Raw genomic sequence first — 24929 nt, 5'->3', positions numbered from 1 at the left:
TAAAATGTGTGTGTCTTGGGTCTCCATCTTTCCATCAAAGTGTTGATAAGTGCGGGATCCAATTTAGTGTCCCCGAGCATAAGAGACACGTACAAGAGTCTCACTTCTTGGAAATTGTAACACCCCTCACTCGACCTGATCATTGGGTTCGAGCTATAGGACGTTATATTCGTTACTGGAGCAACTACAATCAGGTTCACAATAAAATAACCATTTTCACATGCATTGAACATCAATCATTATTAAATTACAATTATACCTCATTTTCGAGTCTTATTCGAGCTTATAAAAGTTTATTTTTCAAACCGAGCACGAATAGGACCAAATTGTAAATTTTTAGAAATTCAGGACCAATGTCATGATGTCATCTTCCCTACATCATGACATCTCCAAACAGATTGTCACGTCATGACCTTAAGTCACTCGATGTCACGACATGACTCATTATCGGCTGATGTTGCGACAAGGTGAATTGGTCGTTAGGATGAGACCCCTTTTTGGAAAAAATGTGCAATTTGGTACCTATTACAAAGTTTCCAACCCAACCCATAAATTTATACACCAATTACTAACTTCACTTAAATCAAAACACTCCAAGAACATATCAATCAAGTTTAAATAACCACATTTAACTTCTTAACAACTTTCATTACCTATTCTACTAATAGATTTAACATTCCACTGTCATGGCATCATATGAACCAAATTATCCAAAAACAAAGTCTTTACCTATATTAAACCATCTTGAAACATGCCAATTTAAATGCCATACATATTCCAAGCACATCAATCAAAATATACCAATTCAACTAGGCATCAAAAATGCCAATTCATGCATTTCTAAATCACATACCAAGACCAACATCCAAATCACCACAAACCAAGTTCAATACCATTTTCATATGACATTCATATATTTATAAATTATCACATCATCAAGCATGAAATGCATATATATTCATCTCTATATATGAATTCAAAACACCAAAACATCACAAGTTACCAAACTTATTAAAACATCCTATACATCAAGGTACGTACGAAAATACTTGTATCCACAATCCCTAACTTGAAATGACCAAAAAGTTATAGATTCCAGGATAGGATAGTGTGAGTTTTGTGTTGATTCGGCTTGACATGTTCCATAATTTGACAATCTACATAGAAAAATGGAAAACGAACTAAGTAAACATATAAAATGCTTAGAAAGCTCATATGGAAACTAAAGCTTACCTTGATCATTAAGGTAAAAAATATTCTATTTTGCTACCAAATTAACTTTCTTTGGCATATAAAAACATATTTATACAGGCAACATCACTACAAATCGAATACGTTAGTTGTTTTCTTAAATATAAATACTCTCAACATTTAAAACATAATCATATAACAATCTATATGTCAAGTATCATCAATATAATTTCATTTTCAATTCATGATTTAAATTTCATTTCCAATCAAATGAACATTGCCTGATGGAATTGTAGTAAAACAGACTCAGATACATAGGAATGTAATGCTCACACAAGCTGACAGTATTTCAGGGTTGCTCACACAAGTTGACATTTTAATAGAATTGTTCACACAAGCTGACATCATATCGAGGTTACTCGTCTGGGCTAAACCAATGATACTTATAACCTTAGAATTTGAAACAAATGTTGTAACATACATCACCCAGCCCGGTTGCCAAACTCAAGTAACAGGACGCTACAACAAACATCAAATCTTACAAACATGCTCACACAGCTTCAATTATGAACAACAGCTACTAAGTTTAAGCATTTATAGAAGTGTTCGTGTCTAATTTACACAATATGACATTAAAAATAGTTTAATACATAATTAAGGCTTGTTTATTAAAATTCCAAAGTAATCAGCATAGGTATCGATACAAAATTGCAAGTATCAATACTAATAAGAAAATCAATATCAAATTAGCATTCTATTAAATTTTGATTCAGAACATTTTACCCAATACTTAGGCATGGGTATCAATATTTCTTCCATGAGTATCGATACTTGTGAATAGGTATCAATACCAAATTGAGCTACTATTTTTCCTACACATACGTTCCAACATCAAGGTATCATAATTTATGCCTCGAGTATCAATGCTTCTGTACAAATAAGCAAAATCACAACAAAACAGGGAAACATTCATGCACAAATATTATTCCCTTCGAACATGCATTATCAAACACAATATCAGTCATCAAATTATTCAGAAACATAATCCCAAGCAATACCAATACTTCAAAAGTCCAACATCATAATAAACCAATAAAAAATTATGATGAAAACCAATCGAAACTCTAACCCACATTTGTCATTATTCAAAATACCCAAAATTTATAACACTCCCTATCAAATGTTTATTCCCTAACTTGGATCACTTCCTTGGTCGCACCGCTCACACTGACAATGCTAACTATCTGCAAGAATTTAGTGAAGAGTGTGTGAGCTTAAACAAACTCAGTAAATGTATCAAAAATTACAACAAGCATACACATCAACACCGGTTAAATTAAGAACATTCTCAAGCACATATGTAATAAGAAATTTACCATGTTCATGCATCATTAACTCAAGTAATTAACTTTCATTTTTTATAAATTTACATATATCATAATTTATGTAAAAATCATTTACGATAATTTGGCAACTTGAGACTTTAAAGCATAAGAGTGAACTCTATAACCTCATATTGGATACACAAATCTCCATCACACCAATGACTCAAAAAGTCCAACATATCCCTTAAGTGTAGCATCAAGCTAAACAAAACATGAAATGTTGTCCATCTTTCTTCTCGTTGGCCGAATATTGAAGTAGAAAAGAATTCATTTTGTTCCTTTAAGGTTTGACATACACATAGCTTGATTGAGTTATGCTTTGAACTCGGTTTTTGATGATTTCTACGTTTTTGTGATCGTTGCTTCGTGTTCTAGCTAGCCCATGCCATAATTTTTAAAAATGTTGATGATTTTGAAAGTTTGCATTGATGAATTCATGTGTTTTTGGATGTTTGATGATGAAATATGAAAGCTTGGTGTTTGATATACATGTTTTGTAAAGTGATTTTGAGTAAAAATGTCAATTAGGGATTAAATTGAGAAAATGTGAAAAGTTGTGGTTAAAAGTGTAAAATAAATGAAAATATGGGCCGTTATGAAGCCATAGAGATTTTGACTAAGCATAGGCCATATTGAATTTTATGAATTTTGTGTATTTGTGAAATAAAGACTAAATTGTAAAAATGTGAAACTTTAGGGGCTAAAGTGAAAAAATGTCCAAATATGTGTTTGTAGACTAAATTGAATGTGTTGATGAATAAAAGAGTTAATTTTGAATGTACATAGATCAAGAACGAAAGAAATTGTATTTAGATCGGGGGAAATCCAAAGTTATCGAATAGTCGATCCCCTCCCTCTATTCCGACTACGAGGTAAGTTCATATGTAAATAAATGTCTTTAAATTGAATTATACATGTTTAATTATCATTGAATTTCTATGAATGTTGAATGAGAAAATACGAGCAAGAATTGATAGAGTTACGGCATCCAAAAGTCCCGTACGAACCTTAGGAATAGTATAGGATACAAATGTCATGACATTAGGTTATCAAGATGTGATTACATGTAAGACCATGTCTGGGACATTGGTATTGTATTGAGATTATTTGTAAGACCATGTCTAGGACATTGGCATTGTTAATCGATTTCGTGTAAAACCTTGTCTGGGACAGTAGCATCGATATGTGATAACATGTAAAACCATATATGGGATATGACATTGTATGAGCTATATGTGATTGCTGAGTATCCTTAACGAATTCCGAATGGTTCAATGAGAAAAGTCAAGTCGAGAAAGAGTATGTGAATGAGCTAAGTGACTTAGGTACGTACGAAATTCATATGAGTATTAAAAAGGGGAAATATTTGATGAACTTGATTAAGACATTGAATATATGTTCAATGAGAAAAGTTTGAGAATTTGAATGTGATTAGTAATGTTTAGCATATTTGAATTGATATGCAAATATTTATGTGTTGACTTTATTTGTATATGGTTACTAAGCTTTTGAAGCTTACTTTGTGTGTTATTTCCCTATTTTATAGATTATTGAAGCTAGCTCAGACTCAGGGATCGTCAGGAAACGTCATCACACTATCGATCATCTCGTTGGTATTTTTAGAGCTTTGTATATATGGTATATGGTATGCATAGGCTAGTGCCATCTTGGTATGTTTGACTATGGAATTGAGTGGTTAAAATGGTTGTGAATAGATGGCATGATATGTGTATGAATTGGCATGTTTTTGGTTGTCTCTTTATGTGTTAAAATGATACCATTTTGATGGCTAGGTGAGCATGAGAAAAGGGTGGCAAATTGGCTTTGCAAATATCCTATTTTTGTCCACACGGACAGAGACACGGACGTGTGTCTCAGCCGTGTGTGACACACGGTCTTACTACAAGGCCGTGTGTCCCCTAGGGTGCCCTTCGAATTAAAGTCAGTATACCCCACAGGTTTGGCACGGCCTAGACACATAGGCTTATCTACTGGACGTGTGTAGCACACGGGCTGGCACATGGGCGTGTGGTCGGCCGTGTGACCCAAGTTAGTAACGTCCCCAGTTTTCCCACGGCCATGGCACACGGGCGTGTCCTCAGCTGTGTGGTACAAGCCAGTATGTATGCCCCGTTTTCACACAGCCTGTGACAGGGGCGTGTCTGGTAACCGTGTGAGGCACACTGCTTGTTCATACGGGCGTGTGACCTTTTAAAGTTTGAAAATTTTATAAGTTTCTCAAAGTTCGTGAATGTTATCAGTTTAGTCCCGAACCACTTCTAAGCATGTTTTAAGGTCTCGTAGGACCTTATAAGGGACAAAGTGATTGAGATGAATGAGTTTTTAATGATGATTACACAAATGTATGATTTATGTTGTGGTTGATCGGTAATGCATCGTAACCCTATTCCGACAACGGATACAGGTTAGGGGTGTTACAGTTCTTAATCATTATATACACAACACTATCACTTCCACATATCATGCTTACCATACTTCCTATTTATGCACTCACAAGTGTTAACATAAAGTTTAATAAGCTATAGCCATATTAAGTTACATATATAAGCATAAGCCAGTAATTCCACATCACATGCTCACAATTACACATTACTTGTTACACTAATACATCATGATACTCATTTCAAATCACACAGTCACAATTTTGCAAAATGAAAAAAAAGAGTAAGAAAGCTTACACTTGGAACTTAGGATAGGTGTTTAAGCTAACCTAAGCTCCCATTTAACACAATGAATCGTGCATACTAGTAATGACTAAAACACTCACCAATTGCGTTTTTACTTATTAGCTGAAAGCTCAAACTAATTTTCCTTTCCTTTTGTCTTGCTTGAAGAGAGCTCCAATGGTTCTGGATCTTTAGAAATGTTAACTACACAACATACACAAAAGCCAATAACACATCTCAAATCAAACAAAAACACAAGTTTAAACTAGCTCCTCTTGGAACCGAAATTTTCGACTACTATAGTCGCAACTCAAATTTCTTAACTTGAACTAATTTCTTTTGCTTAAAATCAATTCTAATCATATGACTACTCCCTTAAGAATAATTCTCAACCTTTAAAACACATAGAACTTCTCAGATTTATGGTTTTGGAAAATTTTGACTTCCATGGCTACTTTTAGTGAAAAATTAATATAATTTTCAAATCCTTTAACAAAAGTTTAAAACAAGTTTAAAAACATTCTAATCTCACCTAATCAAGTTGAAAAACACGTAGAAAAAATAGTTTCGTTTAAAAATCTAAAATTTGCCATTAAGGACACCAATTTTAACTAACACACAAAATCTATGATTCAACTGATTAAAACTTGATTTGAAAGGCTAGACTACATCAAAAACTATTAGAAAAGAAAAACCTTACCCCGATTAAGGAAAACAATGAACGGTTGATTGAATTTTGAGAAAACCTACTTGGAAAAAATCAGTGAAATTAATGATGTTCTCCTTTGAATTCAAAGGAGGTTTAATGTTTGGAAGACGATAAAAATAAAAAGGATTAAAGCAATGGAGACAAAAAATGGTGAATGGTATATGGGGATTTCAATTGATGGCAAAAAGTGATGGGAGAAAGGGAGTCGTGAGTCTATTATAAGGTGCAAGGGGAAAATAGGTTGATTTTAAAACTTTGGTATTATTTCTTTTAAACTACTTTCAAAATTAAAACCCTTTACAAATCAGTCCTCTTTTAAAAATTGAAAACCTTTTCTCATTTCTTTCATAAATTGATTTTATTTTCAAAAGCCATTTAACGAAGATATTTTTAGGTTGCCACATTCTGAATCTCCGAACCCAATTTTAGGCCATAAATTTCAAAATTAGCCTCAAAACTTCTAGGCCAAATTTTGGGATGTGACAAATGCTAGATCACGTGATAACATGTAAATCCTTGATTAATCGTGCGTATAACTCTAATGGCATGCCATACACATCCTAACCTTTTACTAAGTTTACTCAAGCATCATTTTCGTGTAATTGACATTATCAATTCCTGTACACAATTTCATTTCTCCTTATGAGGCATACATTCAATCAAAAATCACATTTACATCCAGTACTATTTCCATATAACCAACATTTACATGAATTTACAATTCAGTCCGTTTCAAGCTATAAGTGTCAAATTCATTAATTTTACTTAATTCATATATATTGATATACAAGCATGAATTCAATATCATTCATACATAAAGTAAAAATTAATTGGTAAGTTCCATGTGAACTTACTTGGTCAAAGCAACAAATAATCAAATCTTCAGGGACTAATCGATAATTTTGGCTTTTTTATCGATTATCACTAGTTTGATTCAATTATTAATCTATATATACAATTATTCCATTCAATCCATCAATACCAAACATTTATACACTATTCCATGTCATGAATGAATCTAAATAATTTCATTTTTGATATACCTAAAGTTTTACATTTTATTCAATTTAGTCTCTAAAATCGAAATAGCCATAACTTTCAATTTGAGCCTTTGTTTGAAAACCGATTTCAATCACATCCCTTAGGGACTCCCTACTATCTATCATTATAGAAATTTCACATAAATTTCAAATTTTATTCATTTTAGTCCCTATGAAAAAACTAACAATTAAACATTATAATTTTGTCATTTTCACATCTAAGCTTAAAATCTAACAATTTAACGCTAATTTCTTCAAGAAAATGACCTAAAATTACTTACCAAATAATGATTGAATGCTTGATACGAATAATGGAGAAGAAAATTCAATAAGTTAAGCCTTTTATACCTTAATTAATCCTTAATCACTTAATTAAACTTTAATTAATTAAACCTTAATTACAATTAACCAAAGTTAGTGAAAGTTAATATCATCCTCCACTATTGATGTAACAAAATAGTTTTTTAACGTTTTGAATCTTTAACTAATAAAAATCTATAGGATTAGATTTTTATAATTTAGTCATTGTATCCTAATTAAGAAATTAATTGACAAAATTACCGAGCTAAACTCTAATATACTTTTATAGAAACTCTGTAAAAATTCATATTTAATATTTAAGGATTCAGTTTATAGAAATGAGGTATTGAAACCACCTTTTATGACATTATTGAAAATTGGGCTATTACACAAGTGTTGTTCAATAACACGCGATGCCTTCGTAGTTAAATTGTGTATGTACATCTCTAAAGTTCGATCTTGACTTGGTTATATAAACATAAAAATGATAAAATTAATAATGTTAACAACGAACTTAATTAAAATTAAATAATTTAATAATATTTTCTTACCATTTGTAATTAGGCGTTGGTAATGTGTTTGTCATCCAAAGCGAATAAGCGAAATTGTCATTATAAAAATTAAATAAAATTAAAGAAATTACAAAATATAAAATTAAAATAACAATATTTTGAGAGACATTGAGTGAAAATTTAAGAACTAAATAGTTGAGAGAATTGGATTTAAATACAAAAGAAATAAGATGACTTAGATTTATATAGCAAATAAATTAACTGTTTTTAGCGGTTTGAAAAACAAATTACCATACCGTTAAACAAAAAGGCGTACGTAAATATAAGAAAAAAAGGGTTCGTAAACTTTCAAAATCAGCCTTTTTGGCTAATTAACCCGTACAAATTGGAATTCAAATTCTTAACTTTAAATTATAAATCAATAACTTGGCACAAAGTTAAGTACCCTACTTATAGTATTTTAATCTCTATATAAAAAAATGAGTTTAATAAAATTTACCAATACTTTTTTTAAAATTATTGTAAAAATCATTGAAGTTAATTGATATGGAAAGAAATTTAAAAGGATATATTAATTTAAAAAATGCAAGTTGGTTGATTAATGATTAGTTAAGACAAATTAAGGGAATGAATATATTAATGGTGTAAAAGCGGTGGGAAGTTAATGGAAGGCAGGGCCAAGCATTGAAAGCAGCACCTTTGACTTTCCTTTTTTTGGTTTTTCAATCAAAAACTGGAGTTAATGTTTGAGGGACTCTCACGCTCAACAACTCTCACACATGTATATATGTCAATGCTAGAATTTTTTTTTCTTAGTCAAACCTATTTTTACTAACCTCTGTCTCTCTCAAACCATCCCCCTTCTTAGGGTTTCGCCCTTTCTCTTTATTTTTTATTTTTATTTTTTAAGTTCACTTGTTTTTATTATTATTATTGTTTACACTTCTTCATCAAGGAACCTTTTTTTATCCTTCTCTCCATTCAAGTTTCGTTCTTGGAATTTCCAAACCTGAAAATCTTGGGAGTTTCAAGACACATCGAAATCGAACCAAAGGATTGGCGTTTCGGCTTCAAATTGTTTGAGCTTCACTTTTATCGGTTTCCTCCAGCTTCAAAATCTGCTCTTAGAAAGATTCCCACTTTAGTTTTTGACCTGCGTAAAATGTACGAACTCTTATTCTTTTTTTTTTGTCTAATATGAGCTACAAGTTTTCTTTAGAAAACTATTTTTGGTCCTTTTTAAGTTTTAGGATCCAGCTTTTTGGGGTGTGTTTGTTCAGTCTGAACAATATCTGGGTTTTGATTGAATGTTGTTAATTTCTGAAAAGTGGCTAATTTGCTTCTTAAAGTGAGCTAAACTGGTTTTGGTTGTGATTGTTTCTGGAAAGATTATGAAAATTGCCGTTCTTTATATATAAATTTCAGTATTTGAGCTATTTATGAACTTCTTATCTGTTCTGTTGTAGTAATATATACTTTAAAAAAAAATTTTGTATATGATGATTTTTGTTCTGTTTTTACACGTTCAGCTATTTGTAGAATTTGGATTAGTTTTATTTGTGTAAATGATTGAAACAATGTTGCTTTATTTGGAGTGTACTGTGTTTGGTTTGAATAATTGAATCTCGTGTGAATTTGGTTCCAAATTTGGTGAAAAAGAGTGATGCACTGAGCAATGGCGCTTAAGAGTACAGCTCTAAAGGCGGCTGAGATTGCCATAGGGTCCATTGGATGTGGATATGATATTGGAATGGATCTTCGGCTGAAGTACTGTAAAGGGAATTCAAAAGATTCATGTCTTATTGAGATTCATGAAGATGGACGCCATGAGATTGTTTTACCTGGTGGAATTTCAATACCCAATGTGTCCAAGTCAATAAAATGTGATAAAGGAGAGCGCACGCGGTTCAGGTCTGATGTCCTCTCCTTCCAGCAGGTAATAGTGTATTGTTTGTTCAATGCTATCTGTATCCATATATGTATCACTAGTTCAATTGTTGTAGCATGAGTCAAATCCTGTGAAGGTATATGAGAATTGCTAGTCATGTGGTAAATTGGTTATGTTTTCATACTCTTTTATCTGTCATGAGAGTGCTTTTTTTAAATCATTTCTTTTGTTTTACTTTCTCCAGATGTCAGAGCAATTCAACCAAGAAATATCTTTGACTGGAAAAATACCTTCAGGCCACTTCAATTCCATGTTTGAATTCTCTGGTTGTTGGCAAAAAGATGCTGCTAATACCAAGACACTTGCTTTTGATGGGGTTTTCATCACCCTCTACTCAGTTGCACTGGAGAAATCTCAAATTGTGCTACGAGATCATGTCAAGAAAGCAGTCCCATCTACATGGGAGCCAGCAGCATTAGCAAGGTGAATTGCCATAAATAAGACCTTTGCATGTAGGGGGCCTTTTCTTCCTTATGCAATGAATTGGCTCCAGCCAATGTGTGTTTCTCGCTCCCTCTCTTTGAGTTCTGTCATCACTTGGAGAATAATTCAATGATCAACTTTCTTTTATTTCTTTTATTGATGGCTATGCATTTTCTGATTTCTATTGCCTGCTTTGTTTAATGTTATTTACTCTCTGATGTATCGCATTTGAGTTTGATATGTATATTTATGACATCCCAGGTTTATTGACACTTATGGAACCCATATAATTGTTGGTGTGAAGATGGGAGGGAAGGATGTTATTTACATAAAACAGCAGCATTCATCTACTCTTCAACCTGCTGATATCCAGAAAAGATTGAAGGATATGGCTGATAAAAGGTTTTTAGATGCCAGTGGACATTATAACTTGGCGCCTGAGCAAGTCTTCCAGAGTGACAAGGTTTTCAATAGAACTGTTTTGATTTTTTTTGTCTAACCTATTGCTGCATATCTAGATAAATCATGCTTCTTGTTGAGATGAAATGAAATCAATATTCTTTTAGAACAGTGTACAATCTCCATGATTGACCTAACAAGAAGTGTGTTAATTGGAAGTTGCTGCAGGTTGTTGCATATTGTTGCCAAAATTTGTGTTGAGAAGCGTCTTAACATACTAAAACGACAACCCGGTATCACATTAGTATTATATGATTGCTAGTGTGATACCAGCTAAATATTTGCCAGAGAAGACCAAAAGTCTGCTACTGTTTTGAATGTTTAGGTTTTACACCAGGCTTTGCCACAGTTTTATCACGACAGTGTTATTTTCTAGGCCTTTCATCTAGGTTGGCAGTTTCTTTTTTTAATTTGATTGCTTTGGTACTCTATGCTTTGATTGCTGGCCTTTCAATACTAGAGATTATTTAATCTCTATGGAATAGAGAAATTATGGCTATTCTTCATATTTCTGATCTGCTGCCTCCTTTGGTGTTAAAACCGTATTTATTTTAATTTATCTGTCAATCATCGTTATAGTAAACAGTTGGCATAATTTGTGTGGTCCCCCCCCCCCCCAAAACCCTGGGGAGGTATCTAATCTAATTATTTCCGTTTCAGTTTGAAATTAGGGAGCAGCGGCTAAGGTTTGCTAGTAACAGTCCATCAAGTTCATATGCACAGAAAGAGGTTTGTTTTCTTTCATATGGTGTCGTTTGCTTAATAGTTAAAGCTCCTTGATAAAGGTTTAAGTTTCATTCCCGATATAGATGTTAATAATTACCTAAAAATTGCAGGATATTATAAGCATTTACAAAAGGAGGGGTGGAAATGATAATAGAAACCTTTCCCATAATGACTGGTTACAGACAGTTCAGTCAGAGCCTGATGTAATCTCAATGTCCTTTATCCCTATTACTTCCCTATTGAATGGAGTTCCTGGTAGTGGATTTCTGAGCCATGCCATAAACCTATATTTGCGATGTAAGCAAGATCTATAGTTCGTTATGTCTACCTAATGCTTTTCTTATTTTCTTTTACTGCTTCAAGTTATTGTATCTCCTCTTCTCTGAACATGCCTCATACTTATTATTTTCTGAAAGAAGCATGCCTCATACTTCTGGGTTTTTCTTTTTTTCTTTTTTTTTTAAAATCTAATAATTTGTTATACTGAGACTATAAGTTCGCTAATCAACTTATTATCATATAATATAAAGCAACCAATACAAGAGTTATGAGCTTATTTTTATTAAAGCCTTTGTTAAATTATCATAAGCTGTTAGTAAGTACCAGTTTTGTTATCATGATATCATTAACTAGCGGTGCTTGAGTTGAGAGACATTTGGAACCAAATAATTGATAGGTATTTCTAGCTTTTCATAGAGTTTGTCATGAAACAATGAGAATTTGTTGTTGGACCTCATTTTCATTCATCTTGCCTTACTGCTGCAATTGATACTTATTTTATAGCGAATAGTCTACACATATTTCATCCGTAAGCTATTGCTCTTACAGATAAACCACCAGTTGAAGAGCTCCACCAGTTTCTGGAATTTCAGCTTCCAAGACAGTGGGCCCCAGTGTTCAGTGAACTTCCTCTTGGTCCACAGCGAAAGCAACAAAGCACTGCCTCTTTGCAGTTCAGCTTCATGGGGCCCAAGCTTTTTGTGAATACTACTCCGGTAGAAAATCTTCTAAATTTGAAATTTTTTCTGGCTTTTGTTTGTGTGCATTGAGTATTTGACCGTGTAGGTTTATGCATGTATGTGTTTGAGTAGTTTTTATTAGCCCTTCAGCTACATAAACTTCAAAACATATTGGTATGCTGGTGTTGGATTTATAGATGTTCACTAGAGTCTCTTCAGCATTTTAACTTTAAAAACTCTGTGCCCTAACGACTGTATGTTAAAATGGAAATAGCATTTTGTAGCAAGATAAGATTTATCTATAGTTCCATCAAAGAAAATGCTCCTAGGGAACTAATATAAGTAGTACTTTATCTTAGACATCGTCTTCTTTTGGTCTCCTGAAGAGTGCATAATTATACTTTGTCACATAGTGTGGATTTAAAGTTGGAAGCTGATATTAACACTCGGATCATTGAGCGCAAACCTATTTTGGGAGTCTTTGCTCTATAGCTAATTTTAAGTTATATAATTTAATGACAGGTTGATGTGGGTAAGAGGCCTGTGACTGGCCTCCGTCTATATCTAGAAGGTAAAAGGAGCAACCGCTTGGCCATCCACTTGCAGCACCTTTCCTCCCTTCCAAAAATATTCCAACTTGTAGATGATCCAAAAGGGAACTTCTGCCAAGAGTCTCATGATCGTAACTACTATGAGAGAGTTTATTGGAAGAACTACTCTCACGTATGCACTGCTCCCATTGAATCTGAGGAGGAACTCTCAATTGTAACCGGAGCCCAGTTGCAGGTTGAGAATCATGGTTTTAAAAATATTCTCTTTTTACGGCTACGCTTCTCGACTGTCTTGGGAGCGATGTCTATTAAGCATCCAGAATGGGATGGATCACCTCGGTTGGCACCTAAGTCTGGACTCATATCCACACTAATTAGTCATCACTTCACAACAGTTCAGAAACCACCTCCAGGGCCAGCTGATGTGAATATAAACTCCGCTGTTTACCCGGGAGGCCCTCCTGTACCTGTTCAAGCTCCTAAGCTTTTGAAATTTGTTGATACAACAGAGATAACAAGAGGACCACAAGAGGTTCCTGGATATTGGGTTGTTTCTGGGGCAAGATTAGTCGTCAAGAAGGGAAGGATCTCTCTCCTGGTAAAGTATTCTTTACTGACTGCAATATTACCTGATGAAGATGACATTGATGAGCACTAGCAGATTTTCCCTTCCACTTATCACCTTGCTTTCTTTGCCCGCTATGTTAGTAGATATTAATAGAAAAAAGTTACTGAAGATGAGTATAGAGAATGGGGAGTGGGGAGTGGAAACATAACAAGTCATATTTACAGGGATAAACTTAATGGGAATGGGTGAATGGAAGGGAGGTTAAAGAGCTTAGGAGATATAAATTCTTCAAGTTGCATTTCTTGTAATGTAAATTTTATCATTGCTTGTTTCTAATATAAATTCTTCAAGTTTCATGCTCAATGATGATTATGATTTGCAAGGGATTGTTTCCTTTGCATGTAGAATAATAATCCTTTTGACACTATAGCTAATTAAATTGCATGTAATTTATCTTGCTTATTTTGGAGGTCTGGATTCTTTATCTGTCTCAGTTGTCAAAAATTGAGATTAAAACATCAATACATGATATAAAATTTTTGATGCAAGGATTGTTCAATTGAAACATAATACCAATGAAAACTTTCTAGCAATAAGCTCTAAATTTGTAACAGAGGAATTTGCATTTGCCAAATAGGTCATCTGTGATATTTGACAGATTTGCTCCAAAAATGAGGGCTCGCAAACCAGCTTCAAGATGTAATAATATTTCATTGGATAAATAGTATCGAAGAAGGGAAGGTTGATTGCTGATAAATATACATGCATCATTCATGGATGATGTATGTTTAAGGATATACAAAATTATGTTCATGGGGAGGCCAATAGATGCCTTCCCTTGGGCAAGGGAGGGGAGCAAGTTGAGCTATATAGGTAGGATGTTGTTCTCCTGGCATCACTACTGACAAATCAGTTGCATATGATGTCGATACCTGCCATCACAACATTCATCAAACACCTGTTTCAACATTGAATGAAAAATATAGAGCATGTTTTAGACATACAATATATGTTTTACTTTTATATCATTCTTCCATAACCAGACATATTATATACAAGGTGACCAGAATTTACAGGCTGCATTTCCTTAGTGTGGTTCTCATCCTAGCTCTGAGAAATTGGTAAGCCATTCAGAGGGCCAAAGGGTTTTTAGCTTAGAGGACGATTATCTGTTTGAAGTTCCCTTGTTCTTAAAGGAATGCTGCCAAAAAAGCATGCAGACAATGCAAAACAAAAAGAGAAAGGAAACTGGGGTATGTAAAAGTACCATGAAAGTCATTGTAGTAAGACTCATATTGCATTTTCTCCCTTTATTCAAAAAGTGGGCAAATTAACCTTTATATGTTATATAAAAAAAAAACAAGTTAATCTTTTTTGTTAAAAAACTGTCCATTTTTAGTATTAAAAACTAGCATGATTGACAGAATAACTAAACAATTAGAATTGATGCATCTCATTTTGAGGTGAAAGCTATTGTATGGAGACGAATTTGCTCATGTTTTAAGGAAGCAAAATATAATCTGACTCCTAATGACTTATACGGTATTTTTACCATGGGGTATATTACAACTTTACAGCCTGAAGAGATAGAAGCTTACTCTTTGTGGATTCCCGACTTTTTCAGCTGCGCCAGATCCAACAGCACCGTCTTGATTGGGGGAAGAAAAAGCAGGATTTGGCTGAAAAAGGTGTTCAAAGATGGCCATGATAACAAACATTGATATCAAGATGGCAGTAGCAACAAAGCCAAAAGAAATGGCATTCATGGATGTCCCCAAGTTTTTCAATGGAGTTTCCTTATCAACTACTGGTTGAGATGGAGTCGGATCTGAACTTGGGTATATGTTCCATGGCACTGACCTTCCAGTTCCAAACTCATTCATGGCTCGTTTTTGTAGGAACAAACAGTACTTGTGAAATAAAGCAGGTTTAGTAGTAGTTGCAGGTTATTCTTCTCAGAAAATGCCCTTCCTCATTAATGGCTCGACATAGTCTCTGTAAAAGATTGACAAAGGCAATCATTAAGAATCCTTAATACACAGAAACTAACATAGTTTTGAATCCAAGAAATCATAGACGTATGATGAAAGACAGTGATTAGAATCCCAATGGCGCATCATTACAAATGAAAATAAACTTATCAGTAGGTACTTACCAAGAGAGGAAAAACCAGCAGAGTTTTTTAATGAGATTCTTGAAACGAGTTATAAAAACTTGGGTTTTGGTACTTGGAATTAAGAGCTGCAAACATCAACTTATCCCTCCCATCCTATACACCTCTTAACACTGCCCTGGAAAAATAAGGCAGCCACAGCCACCATTTGTAAATGAAACTAAGACGAGGCTGAGACCAGCTAGCTTTATACCCAATTGCAAATGTAAAGACAAAGTTATATGATAATCCCAGCAGTACACTTTTTCTTGAATTGGAATGATGGTACATGATCCTGATGATGCCTAGCTTAATCAATACTATACCTTGTCCCAACAAGCAAACCTAAAGGAATAAAGAGCATTGGCCTTCTTGTCTGGAGACCCTTAGAAAAAGAATGGCCTATTGGTTTCCTTTTTTCAAACTTTGTCACTTTTTAGTTGCTGAATTTAGATGTTATGTTGGGAATTCTGAATTTATTTAAATCTGGGTCCTAATAGGATGATACCAAGCCATCATTTTTCAATATCTCCAATATAATTATAATTATTAACAGCAGTTTCGAAGGTAAAAAAAAAAAAAGAGTTCAAAGATTAATAATTGTTTCCACTAACTAATATTTAACCAAGTTTTCACTGATTATAACTATCATTAAGAATTAGTACATAATATTTGAGGAGGTTACACGAGGTAGGCTGCAAAGATCTACTATGTATCATTTATGTCTGTCCAACATAATCATGGGAAAGATAGCCAAATAGCCAAATCTACCATAATCTCCAAATAAACCAAATAAAAAAAAAGATAAAGACTCATGCAAGGTTAAACTATCTGTTAATATGTCATATACAATTGATTATAGTATCAATTTTTCTAGAAAAGAAGAAGCTGCAAACACAAGAAGAACAAACAGGGTAGAAAGCACATGAAAAAGAAGAACAAGAATTGACTTGAAAGTTTAGGAAGAAAAGAGGTGATTGAGAGGGAGATGTAATGTTGGGATACCTTACAACCAAGCATATGCAGTGGCAGATATGTCATGATTCTAGAGTTGAAAGAAAAAAGGACCGTGGCTTAAAGCAAAGAGCTTGAAAAAAAAGGGGGAAGGGGTGATTTAGACCACAATTATTATTCCTCATATATATTTTCTTTTAAAGTTTTTAAAGCAAAACCTGGTGAGGTGACTCTGAGAGGAACCCGTCACTTTGGTCAGAAACACTAAAGCTAACAACTTACAAAATTACCTCTATTATTTTGTAAAAATGGAAGAATCTATTTTTATTTTTATTTTCTTCAACATACCAACATCGCTTTCTTATTGTTTCTTCCATGAAGCTTAGAATTCATATAACTAGAAAAAGAATGAAAAAGAAAGAAAGAAAAAAACTTGAAGCAATAATTACTTACAGCAGAAATAATGAGGACCCTTGAAAAAGAAACAGTTACCTAAGTAAGGACTCTTTGTCAAACAAGATAATCAAAATGTCTGACAATGATGTGAAAGCTTATCTAAGGCCTAACCAAAAATAAGATAATTTCATAAAGTTTTTGGATTTAAAACAAGTTATAATCTTCTAGTATTATAGTTCATAGATAATGACATCTCAATTAATAACAAAAAGCTTAACAGAAACAAGATTTTTTATTTTTTTTTACACTGAGGTTTTAGTCGTCTAGGAGGAGAGTAATAGGGAGCAAATATTCATTCCAGAGTTCTAGAAAAGATAAAAATAATAATAATATCAAAAGACAGTAGCTTTATCCCTTTTTTAATTTTTATTAAACAAGTAAAATATATTTAAAATTGGAATATATCCTTATATATTTTATATACAATCGACATTCATTCAAATGGAATTTTTGCGATAACAATTACAATTATACATAAAAAAAAAAAAGCCAATTTCATAATGAGGCGTAAATACACATTTCTAAAAGATCACTGTTTCCCATTCCCATATAAGACAAGAGGACCCCTTTGAAAAGGAAAGCACACTGAAGCATGTCTTGGAAAAACCAAAGCTGTTATTTATCTCCGTCAATTCTTTTTATTTTCATAGCCAGGTCAGCCGACCTTTTTCCTTTTCCAACAATTTTACCAATAAAATAAATAAATATATTAAATGCAAAAGAGCAAAGAATTTACATGTGATTTTCAAGTTTCCAACAACATACAACTTCGTCCATCCTTCAAACCAATTGAATCCCAATCAAAAATCCATCCAAAGAAGGGCAAAAATCATTTGATATGAGAATTAATGCCAACTAATCAAATTCTATATACTTTTTAATAATTTATGTGATTTAAACCGAATGCACCAAAAACCCAATTTGACCATTCCAAAAACAGTGGTTCTAAGCGGTCCTATATGCAGAGCAGTGAGCTTGAAAGTCGAAAGCTGTACTAAACTACAGTGTTTGGTGGGTCCCAACTAAAATGAAATTGAAAGTTGTAGTCAACCATAAAAAGAAAAAGTGTGAATTGTACCAGAAATAGAAGGCAAATAAATGTGAACTTGTAGATTAGCCCTACATAACTTGAAAATATAAATAGTAAGTCCCTCGTCATGCCTTGAGCTTTCCATAGAATTTGGCCTTCTCCTGTGTTGTTTGGAAGCGACCATGCCCAAACTTGGATGATGTATCAATGAACCTGAGCTTGATCTCCTCAAGAGCGACCCTTGAAGTTTGATTTCACCAGGGATAGCCTCAAAGTCACTACCCGTTTCTTTGGCCCAACACACCCCCCTTTGATCACCAAATAATCCTCGTTCACCACACCATAATGGGGGAATCCACCCATTGGGGTAATCTCCTTCTCTATCCTGAAATTAGCAGAAGACGGAAGCAATTAATAATGCCCTGTGGCTATCATAATCCTACAAAATAAATAGCAAACTGAGTAGAGGGCACTTGGCTAACCTGTCGTAGTCAGTCATGGCAGCATGCGACTCATGTCCAGCCTTTCCAATCTTGTATACTTTCTTATTCATCTCTGTACGGTGATGGTAGCCATTTTGCCCAGCCCTGGCAACCGTAAAAGAAAACCTGGCTGGATGCCATGCACCAATACAGGCAACCTTGCGAAGACCACGATGGGTCTTGCGTGGGAGACGGGTGACGCCCCATCTGGTCACCACACCTTCATACCCTTTACCCTTGGTCACCCCAATGATATCGATCATCTCATCTTTCTGGAACACAGCATCAACTGGAATATGATTCTCAAAAAAAACCGTAAGCAAAGTCAACTTTCTGAGCAAAATAGTTCCACCATTTACTTGAATCTCCATTAAATGGGCCTTCTTCTGCTTCAAGCCCTTCATCTTTCTTATCTACAGAAATATGCAATAAAGGACATAAAAGAAATCAGGAAAAAAAGAAAAACATAGTAGTTAAAGCATTCAATCATCCAGAATTGGAAGGACTAAAACATAACTACAAAATATAGATCTGCTTGAGGGGGAAATACCTGAGTGTGGGCCAAAACACGAATTACAGTGCAATATTTTTTCAATTTTCCAGCTGCAATTGAATGTCATTTTTACCATCTTCAGTTTCAAACTTCTTTGAGTACTTGGTAAAAGCCTTCTTCTTAGACTTGCACCAGTGCTTATAGAACCTTCGTTTCACCTTTCACTCAGATGCTGAGCCCACACAGAGCCCAAAGTACGAAGACCACGAGGTGTTTTGACATATCCCACAACTCCAACAACCACCATGGGTGGTGTCACAAGGATAGTAACTGCTTCACATGTCTCCTTCTTGTGAAGTTCTGGAAGAAAAGAACATATAAATACATTATGCTATCCACTTAACCATGGAGGAAAGTAAACAATGCAAGAAAGCACATAAAAGGCACATGGTTTTATTTCATATAGCAGCAGATAAGCAACAGACTAGTATTCCAAAATTTACAGATGATGAGTCAGAAGAGAAATTTTTACTTGAACCAGGCTTTCAACCTCCCTCACTATATGGGTCATTCCAGCTTTATATCCCCAAAACGCAGTTAATCTGCATGGCTTAGTAGGATCATCCTTTGGGAATGCCTTAACTGAACAACCGTGAAAGAAGAAAGAAAAATCAGAAGATTTTATAATAAAAAAAAAAAAAATTCATAGAGGGAATTAAAGATATATCCTGAACAAGCTAAAAATCTTAATAATAAGGGAGCGTGCTAGCGATTACAACTTCAGGGATTATATCAAATCTAAAAGGCAAACTACTATACTAGAAAAGATTATACCTGGTCACAGCTAATTCTGCATCAGTATGATTAGTTAAGATGCAATAAGCCATTCAAATAATAGAATAATCTAACAATAGTTACTAAACAAATATAGCAGAATCCAACTATAAACAATTGAAGGGAAAATAGGAGAAACCTTTTCCCCTGTGGCGGGAGGCTCTTTTCCTTGGGAGAAATCCCAAAGAGCCATGCCTTGGATGCTCAAATTTGCGATGAGACATTTTTCTTCAATATTAAGTATCCTGCAAAATTCCAATCAACTCAATTCCATTATTAACTTAAGCTCAAGTATAATGCCAACAGATTCAAGCCGCCAAATAGAGTCTTAAACCAAGGGAAAATAATTGGAATGTATAAAACAAATCAAACAAAATAAAGGAAATACCTCCTGAATGATAAATATTACAACAATTATAAACTGGCACATGCGCAATTGATATTTCTTTGATAAATGAAATTATTACTTGACTCCCAAATCCTCATCCCTTAAGTTCAGATAAGAAACTTGTGTGCACAAGATTCATAAAATCGTACAAGCAAAATATAAATCAAATCCCTAAATTGAGCACTGAAGATTTCATTAATAAATTAAATTATAACTCGACTCCCAAATTCTCATCTCTTTTTTCAGATAGCAAACTTGCGTCCACAATATTCATAAAATCATACAAGCAAAACATAAAAATTGAGCATTGAGGATTTCAATCAGGGCAGAATAACTCAAAGCATCATAAGATAAGAAAAAGAGAAACAACTAAAAAACAATTCAAGTTAATAACATAAGCAGTATAAGATAAAAATTAAATCTGTTAAGTAGAGCAGTAGCCCATTCGATCAAGTAAAATAAGCCTTATTTCAGCCAAAGCAGAATCATAAAGAGCAAACCTGAAATTCTGAATGACAGAATCAATGTAAGAACCATAGAATTTTCTTCTAAAAACATCAACTAGATAAATGTAAATGAAAAACAGTCCAAAAAGAAGTTAACACTAGTTGTAGAAACATGTGTATAACAGCAGATCTAGCGAAGTGAAAGAAATGGACCCCAAGACCAAAGGCCTATGGCCTGAACTGTAAGCATGCCAATTCTCGGGCTCTTTTGGTATATCTTTCCAAAACCCCCTCCATTAGGGTTCTGGCGAGAAGCGCCCTTTTCGAGACTCCAGCCTTGATTTTCCCAACAATGTCTTTTCATGGGGAAATCCATCTCAATCATCGCCAGAAACTGAAGTTTAATCAATATGTTTCAGTTTCATACACAAAGAGCATCCACCAAAATACTAAAGAAAAATTCAAAATTATATTTAGAAAAAACCTTATATATGGAATCCAAATGAAAATCTGAACGCTATCTGAAAGAAAAGACCGGAAAAGAGAAAAGTAAATTACAAAAATAATCAGTTTTATTTATCTTATATTACATTTTAATATTTTATATTTAAAATATTATATTATTATTTTTTATGAAATGATCATTCTACTATTAAAATTTATTATCTCTCTAACAATAATTTTAAACGACAGTTTAAATAAATTTTAAATATTAACTTAAATGTTTAATTATTTTGGCCTCATTATATAATACAAACTGTCCAATAATGAAAATGGGCTCCATTGATAATCTTTTTTGGTTCAAAAACTTGAAAAATGGTTCTTTTGTTTTACAATACATCATGGCCACCAAGTTTTAGGGTTTTACATCGAAGCCAAATCATGGGCCCTAGAAAATATTTATTTAATTGGATACTTCAAATCGAAGTAATTGGATATTCGGCTCGAGTCTATATGACATGACCGATCAATAGAAATACTCTAACACTCCACCTTTGTTATATATTCCATACATCATACTAAATAGATATCATATTCATGGAATACGATTCACTTTCAAGATGTCTTGGTGGTGAAATGGTAGATACATGAGACTCAAAATTTTGTGCTAAAGATCGTGGAGGTTCGATTATAAAATATAGGAACTAATAACATAATTTAACCTAGTCTAATTTACATGGTACCTAGATATTTATGTAATTTATACTAAGTGGTACCCAACTATTAGGGTGTATCTATTTTGGTCAATAAATTAATTTAATTATCTATAGTAATGCGCTTCTTATTTTCGATGACTACTTAATTTAATTTTCACTTTGGACTCAATTATTTAATTAAGTCATCCAATTAAACAATAATCTAAATAAATTAAATTAATTCTGTAACGGTCCAATTTCAGTGAAATCAGAATAGTGGTTTTATGATCACAAATCCGAGTTAAAAAGAAAATTTTATTTTAATATTATGGCATGGTCTATATTATGATAGAAAGGTGGCATGAAAATTTTGATAAGAAAATTTTATTAGTTTTGTAGTTAATTGATTAAAAAGACCAAATAAAAAAGTGCATTTCGGGACTCCGTTCGGTAAATTGGATTCATAAATATTTTAATAAATATTTATGAAGTTAATTAATGTAGTTAATTATTTTTGATTAGGTGAATTTGACTTAATTAGAAGTAATTATGAAAAGGACTAAATTGCATAAAGGATAAAAGTTTAATTATAGATTAAAGAAAGTTAAAAGGACCAAATAGACAATTATGTTAATTAAAAAGGTTGTGGCGGCATAGATTTTATTAGATTTTATATACATATATATTATCATTAAATATAAAAACAAAACAAATGAAAAAGAGCATAAACAGAATAGCAAAACGAAACAGGGGAAAGAAAGAAAGAAAAAGGAAAGAGAAAATAGGGATTTCAAGGGTTCAAATTTAATTTGGTAAATCAATTTAGCTCATTTTCTTATAATTTTTGAGTTTTTATGATCCTAAAATAGGGATTTCAATAGGGATTTGAAAGTTAGTAGATTTGTGGACATGGTTTATGTTGAATTAATTGATGAATTAGGGGTTGAATTGATAGAATTTCAAGTTAGAATTGGGTAAAGGATTAAATTGAAGAATAAGTTAAAAGTTTTGTGTAATAGGGATGAAATTGGAATTAATGAAAAATTTAGGGGCAAAATAGTAATTTTGTATAGAGTGTAAATCGAGTCTAAATGAATATGAAATGAATTAAATTGATGATTTAACTTATATATTTAGATCTGGAAAACTCAAATACGAAGCTAGATCGAGAAAAGGAAAAAGTCCCAGATTAGTAGACTTTTGTATACAAACAAGTATCGAGATAAGTTCGTGTAACTTAATATTGATTTTTGAAATGTTTGGACTGTATGATTATGTGATATGAATGTTAAATGAATATTTAATATATATAAAATATGATTGTATGTTCATTATGACTTGAGAAAAGGGATATGTAAGTCTCAGTTGAATGAAGGAAATTCAATGAAATATTGTAAAGGTGATTCTGCATATGTTACAGACAGGATTTAGCTTGGATGAGCAATCCTGATAAGTCTCTCGGGCATTATGAGATAAAGTTCCATGAGTATAGTGATTGGTAGTATTCCGCATAAGTTGCAGACTACCGTAGCTCTGTGTGAGCATCGAAGATTAGTAGTATTCCGCATATGTTGTGGACTACCTTAGCTATGTGTGAGCATCGAAGCATACGAATTGCCCAAATGATTTAAAAAGGGTAGCTCGAGAGTTACGTACACTTTAAGTGTACTATATGGAGTATCCATCGATACTTCGATAAATTCAACGGGCAAAACTTGGAAATGGTTAATGGATTTGAATGAAATTCTCTTGAAAATGTACATATGGTATGGAATTATAAGCAAGTATAAACTATGACATGATGAGCTCATCTGTGTGATGATATTATGTGTAATTGCTTGACTAACGTTGATGATGAAGTTGTATACGATAGGACAATGAATTATTTGCTTGAATGCATGCATGTTTGATTAAATTTAATGAAACACTTGGTAAGTTGGTTTCTGGTCACATGAACTTACTAAGCATTAAATGCTTACTAGGTTTTATTTTCTATATGTTTTATAGTGTTCAGAAGCTCGGGAAGGTTGGAGATAAATCGGAGCAACATCACACTATTAACCTACTTATTTTGGTATACAAAAATGTGTGTTTTTTTTATTATTATTTTGGTATAATGGCAGGAATAGGCTACTAGTACCAATGTTAATTATGAATTGGATGAATGTAATCTAAACATTGGAATGGCTAGTAATGACTTGATTTTGGTGTGTTTATAAAGTAAATTATGGTTATACATGTATGCTTGGTACATTTTAGGTTAATTAGATTTAAACATGTATGTTATGGAAATGTGAGATATGAGTTAAGATTGTAAGGATACATATCATGTTAAATGTTTAAAATTGGCTTGTAAATCATGCTTGAATTGGTTGGTTGGCATTGGGAAAGTTTTGTGCAGGTTTTAGATGAAATGGGTGAAAAATAGGGCTTGGGAAATAGCCTTGTTTTGCCCACACAAATGTGTGACTCCTATAAGTAAAAAATTTTTAGAACTTTGCGAAAAATTTCTCTAAGATCCCGATTAGTCCCGAATTGATTCTAATGCCTGTTTTGAGCCTCGAGGGTCCACTTAAGGGACGTTAAGACTAATCTCAGGAAATGAACAGTGTTTGACTCAATTTATCTGAAAATATTCTGTAAACTCTGGTAATGCCTCATGACCTTGTTCTGGCGACGGATACGGGTTAGGGGTGTTACAAATTCTAAGTCGTCCCTTACCTTATCGAGAAGTACAATTATTGTGGATAGTAACTTATGCAATCTATTTCTCTCCGTTTGATTTGTCTATTAGTTTTATGTTCATATATACAATATGTTTAGAGTTATAATGAGTTAGTGGAGGAACTGGTTGTTGGAACACGGGTACCCCCATGGCACAGCAGAAAAAAAAATATTCCGGTGATCCAAACCATGGATCCATGTGCGAGGAACGAATTGGGGTGAAAAAGGTTTTGAAATTATCGAAACTTCAATCTGAGTAGACAGTGAAGCCTCGGCAATGAGAATATTATTTTACTTTCGAATCCAAGCCGCAATCTTTATGATCCCGACCTCTATGTAATCCACCCAGTTGACAATGAACGGAAGAAATCCCCAA

The 24929-nt window shown here is 33.3% G+C and overlaps 2 protein-coding genes and 1 pseudogene across 5 annotated transcripts; 1 reads left to right on the top strand and 2 right to left on the bottom strand.

The window, feature by feature from the left end:
- The first annotated feature begins 8452 nt into the window (after positions 1-8452).
- Positions 8453-13871, top strand: LOC108467015 (MACPF domain-containing protein At4g24290-like). 2 transcript variants are annotated; one of them, XM_053025130.1, is made up of 8 exons: positions 8453-8988; positions 9484-9760; positions 9957-10195; positions 10457-10658; positions 11315-11383; positions 11491-11677; positions 12209-12375; positions 12862-13871. In XM_053025130.1, the coding sequence occupies exons 2-8, from the start codon at positions 9500-9502 to the stop codon at positions 13546-13548; spliced, it is 1812 nt and encodes a 603-aa protein (XP_052881090.1). In that variant the 5' UTR covers positions 8453-8988; positions 9484-9499; the 3' UTR covers positions 13549-13871. The 2 variants fall into 2 exon arrangements, with proteins under 2 accessions (XP_052881090.1, XP_052881091.1); XM_053025131.1 differs by having other exon boundaries at positions 8458-8605.
- Positions 13872-13994: 123 nt separating this feature from the next.
- Positions 13995-16956, bottom strand: LOC108467016 (uncharacterized). Of its 3 annotated transcripts, XM_017767453.2 has the most exons (4): positions 16616-16956; positions 15614-15749; positions 15057-15453; positions 13995-14390 (listed from the first exon to the last, which is right to left on the bottom strand). In XM_017767453.2, the coding sequence occupies exons 3-4, from the start codon at positions 15339-15341 to the stop codon at positions 14247-14249; spliced, it is 429 nt and encodes a 142-aa protein (XP_017622942.1). In that variant the 5' UTR covers positions 15342-15453; positions 15614-15749; positions 16616-16956; the 3' UTR covers positions 13995-14246. The 3 variants fall into 3 exon arrangements, with proteins under 3 accessions (XP_017622942.1, XP_017622944.1, XP_017622943.1); XM_017767455.2 differs by lacking the exon at positions 15614-15749; XM_017767454.2 differs by lacking the exon at positions 16616-16956 and having other exon boundaries at positions 15614-16579.
- Positions 16957-18027: 1071 nt separating this feature from the next.
- Positions 18028-21150, bottom strand: LOC108460625 (60S ribosomal protein L3-2-like; annotated as a pseudogene).
- Positions 21151-24929: the final 3779 nt, after the last annotated feature.

This window comes from Gossypium arboreum, chromosome 2 (assembly GCF_025698485.1).
Source record: "Gossypium arboreum isolate Shixiya-1 chromosome 2, ASM2569848v2, whole genome shotgun sequence".
NCBI lineage: Eukaryota > Viridiplantae > Streptophyta > Magnoliopsida > Malvales > Malvaceae > Gossypium > Gossypium arboreum.
This window is presented reverse-complemented; position numbering and strand designations above follow the sequence as displayed.

Bases quoted from the DNA above. Each gene is read 5' to 3' on its own strand.
- LOC108467015 (XM_053025130.1), top strand. From the start codon at position 9,500: ATGGCGCTTAAGAGTACAGCTCTAAAGGCGGCTGAGATTGCCATAGGG. The intron at 10,196-10,456 runs GTGAATTGCCAT...ATGACATCCCAG, and splicing joins GAGCCAGCAGCATTAGCAAG to GTTTATTGACACTTATGGAA. The intron at 11,678-12,208 runs GTAAGCAAGATC...TTGCTCTTACAG, and splicing joins CATAAACCTATATTTGCGAT to ATAAACCACCAGTTGAAGAG.
- LOC108467016 (XM_017767453.2), bottom strand. From the start codon at position 15,341: ATGAATGAGTTTGGAACTGGAAGGTCAGTGCCATGGAACATATACCCA. The intron at 14,391-15,056 runs GTAAGCTTCTAT...TTGTGATGGCAG, and splicing joins AAGTCGGGAATCCACAAAGA to GTATCGACATCATATGCAAC.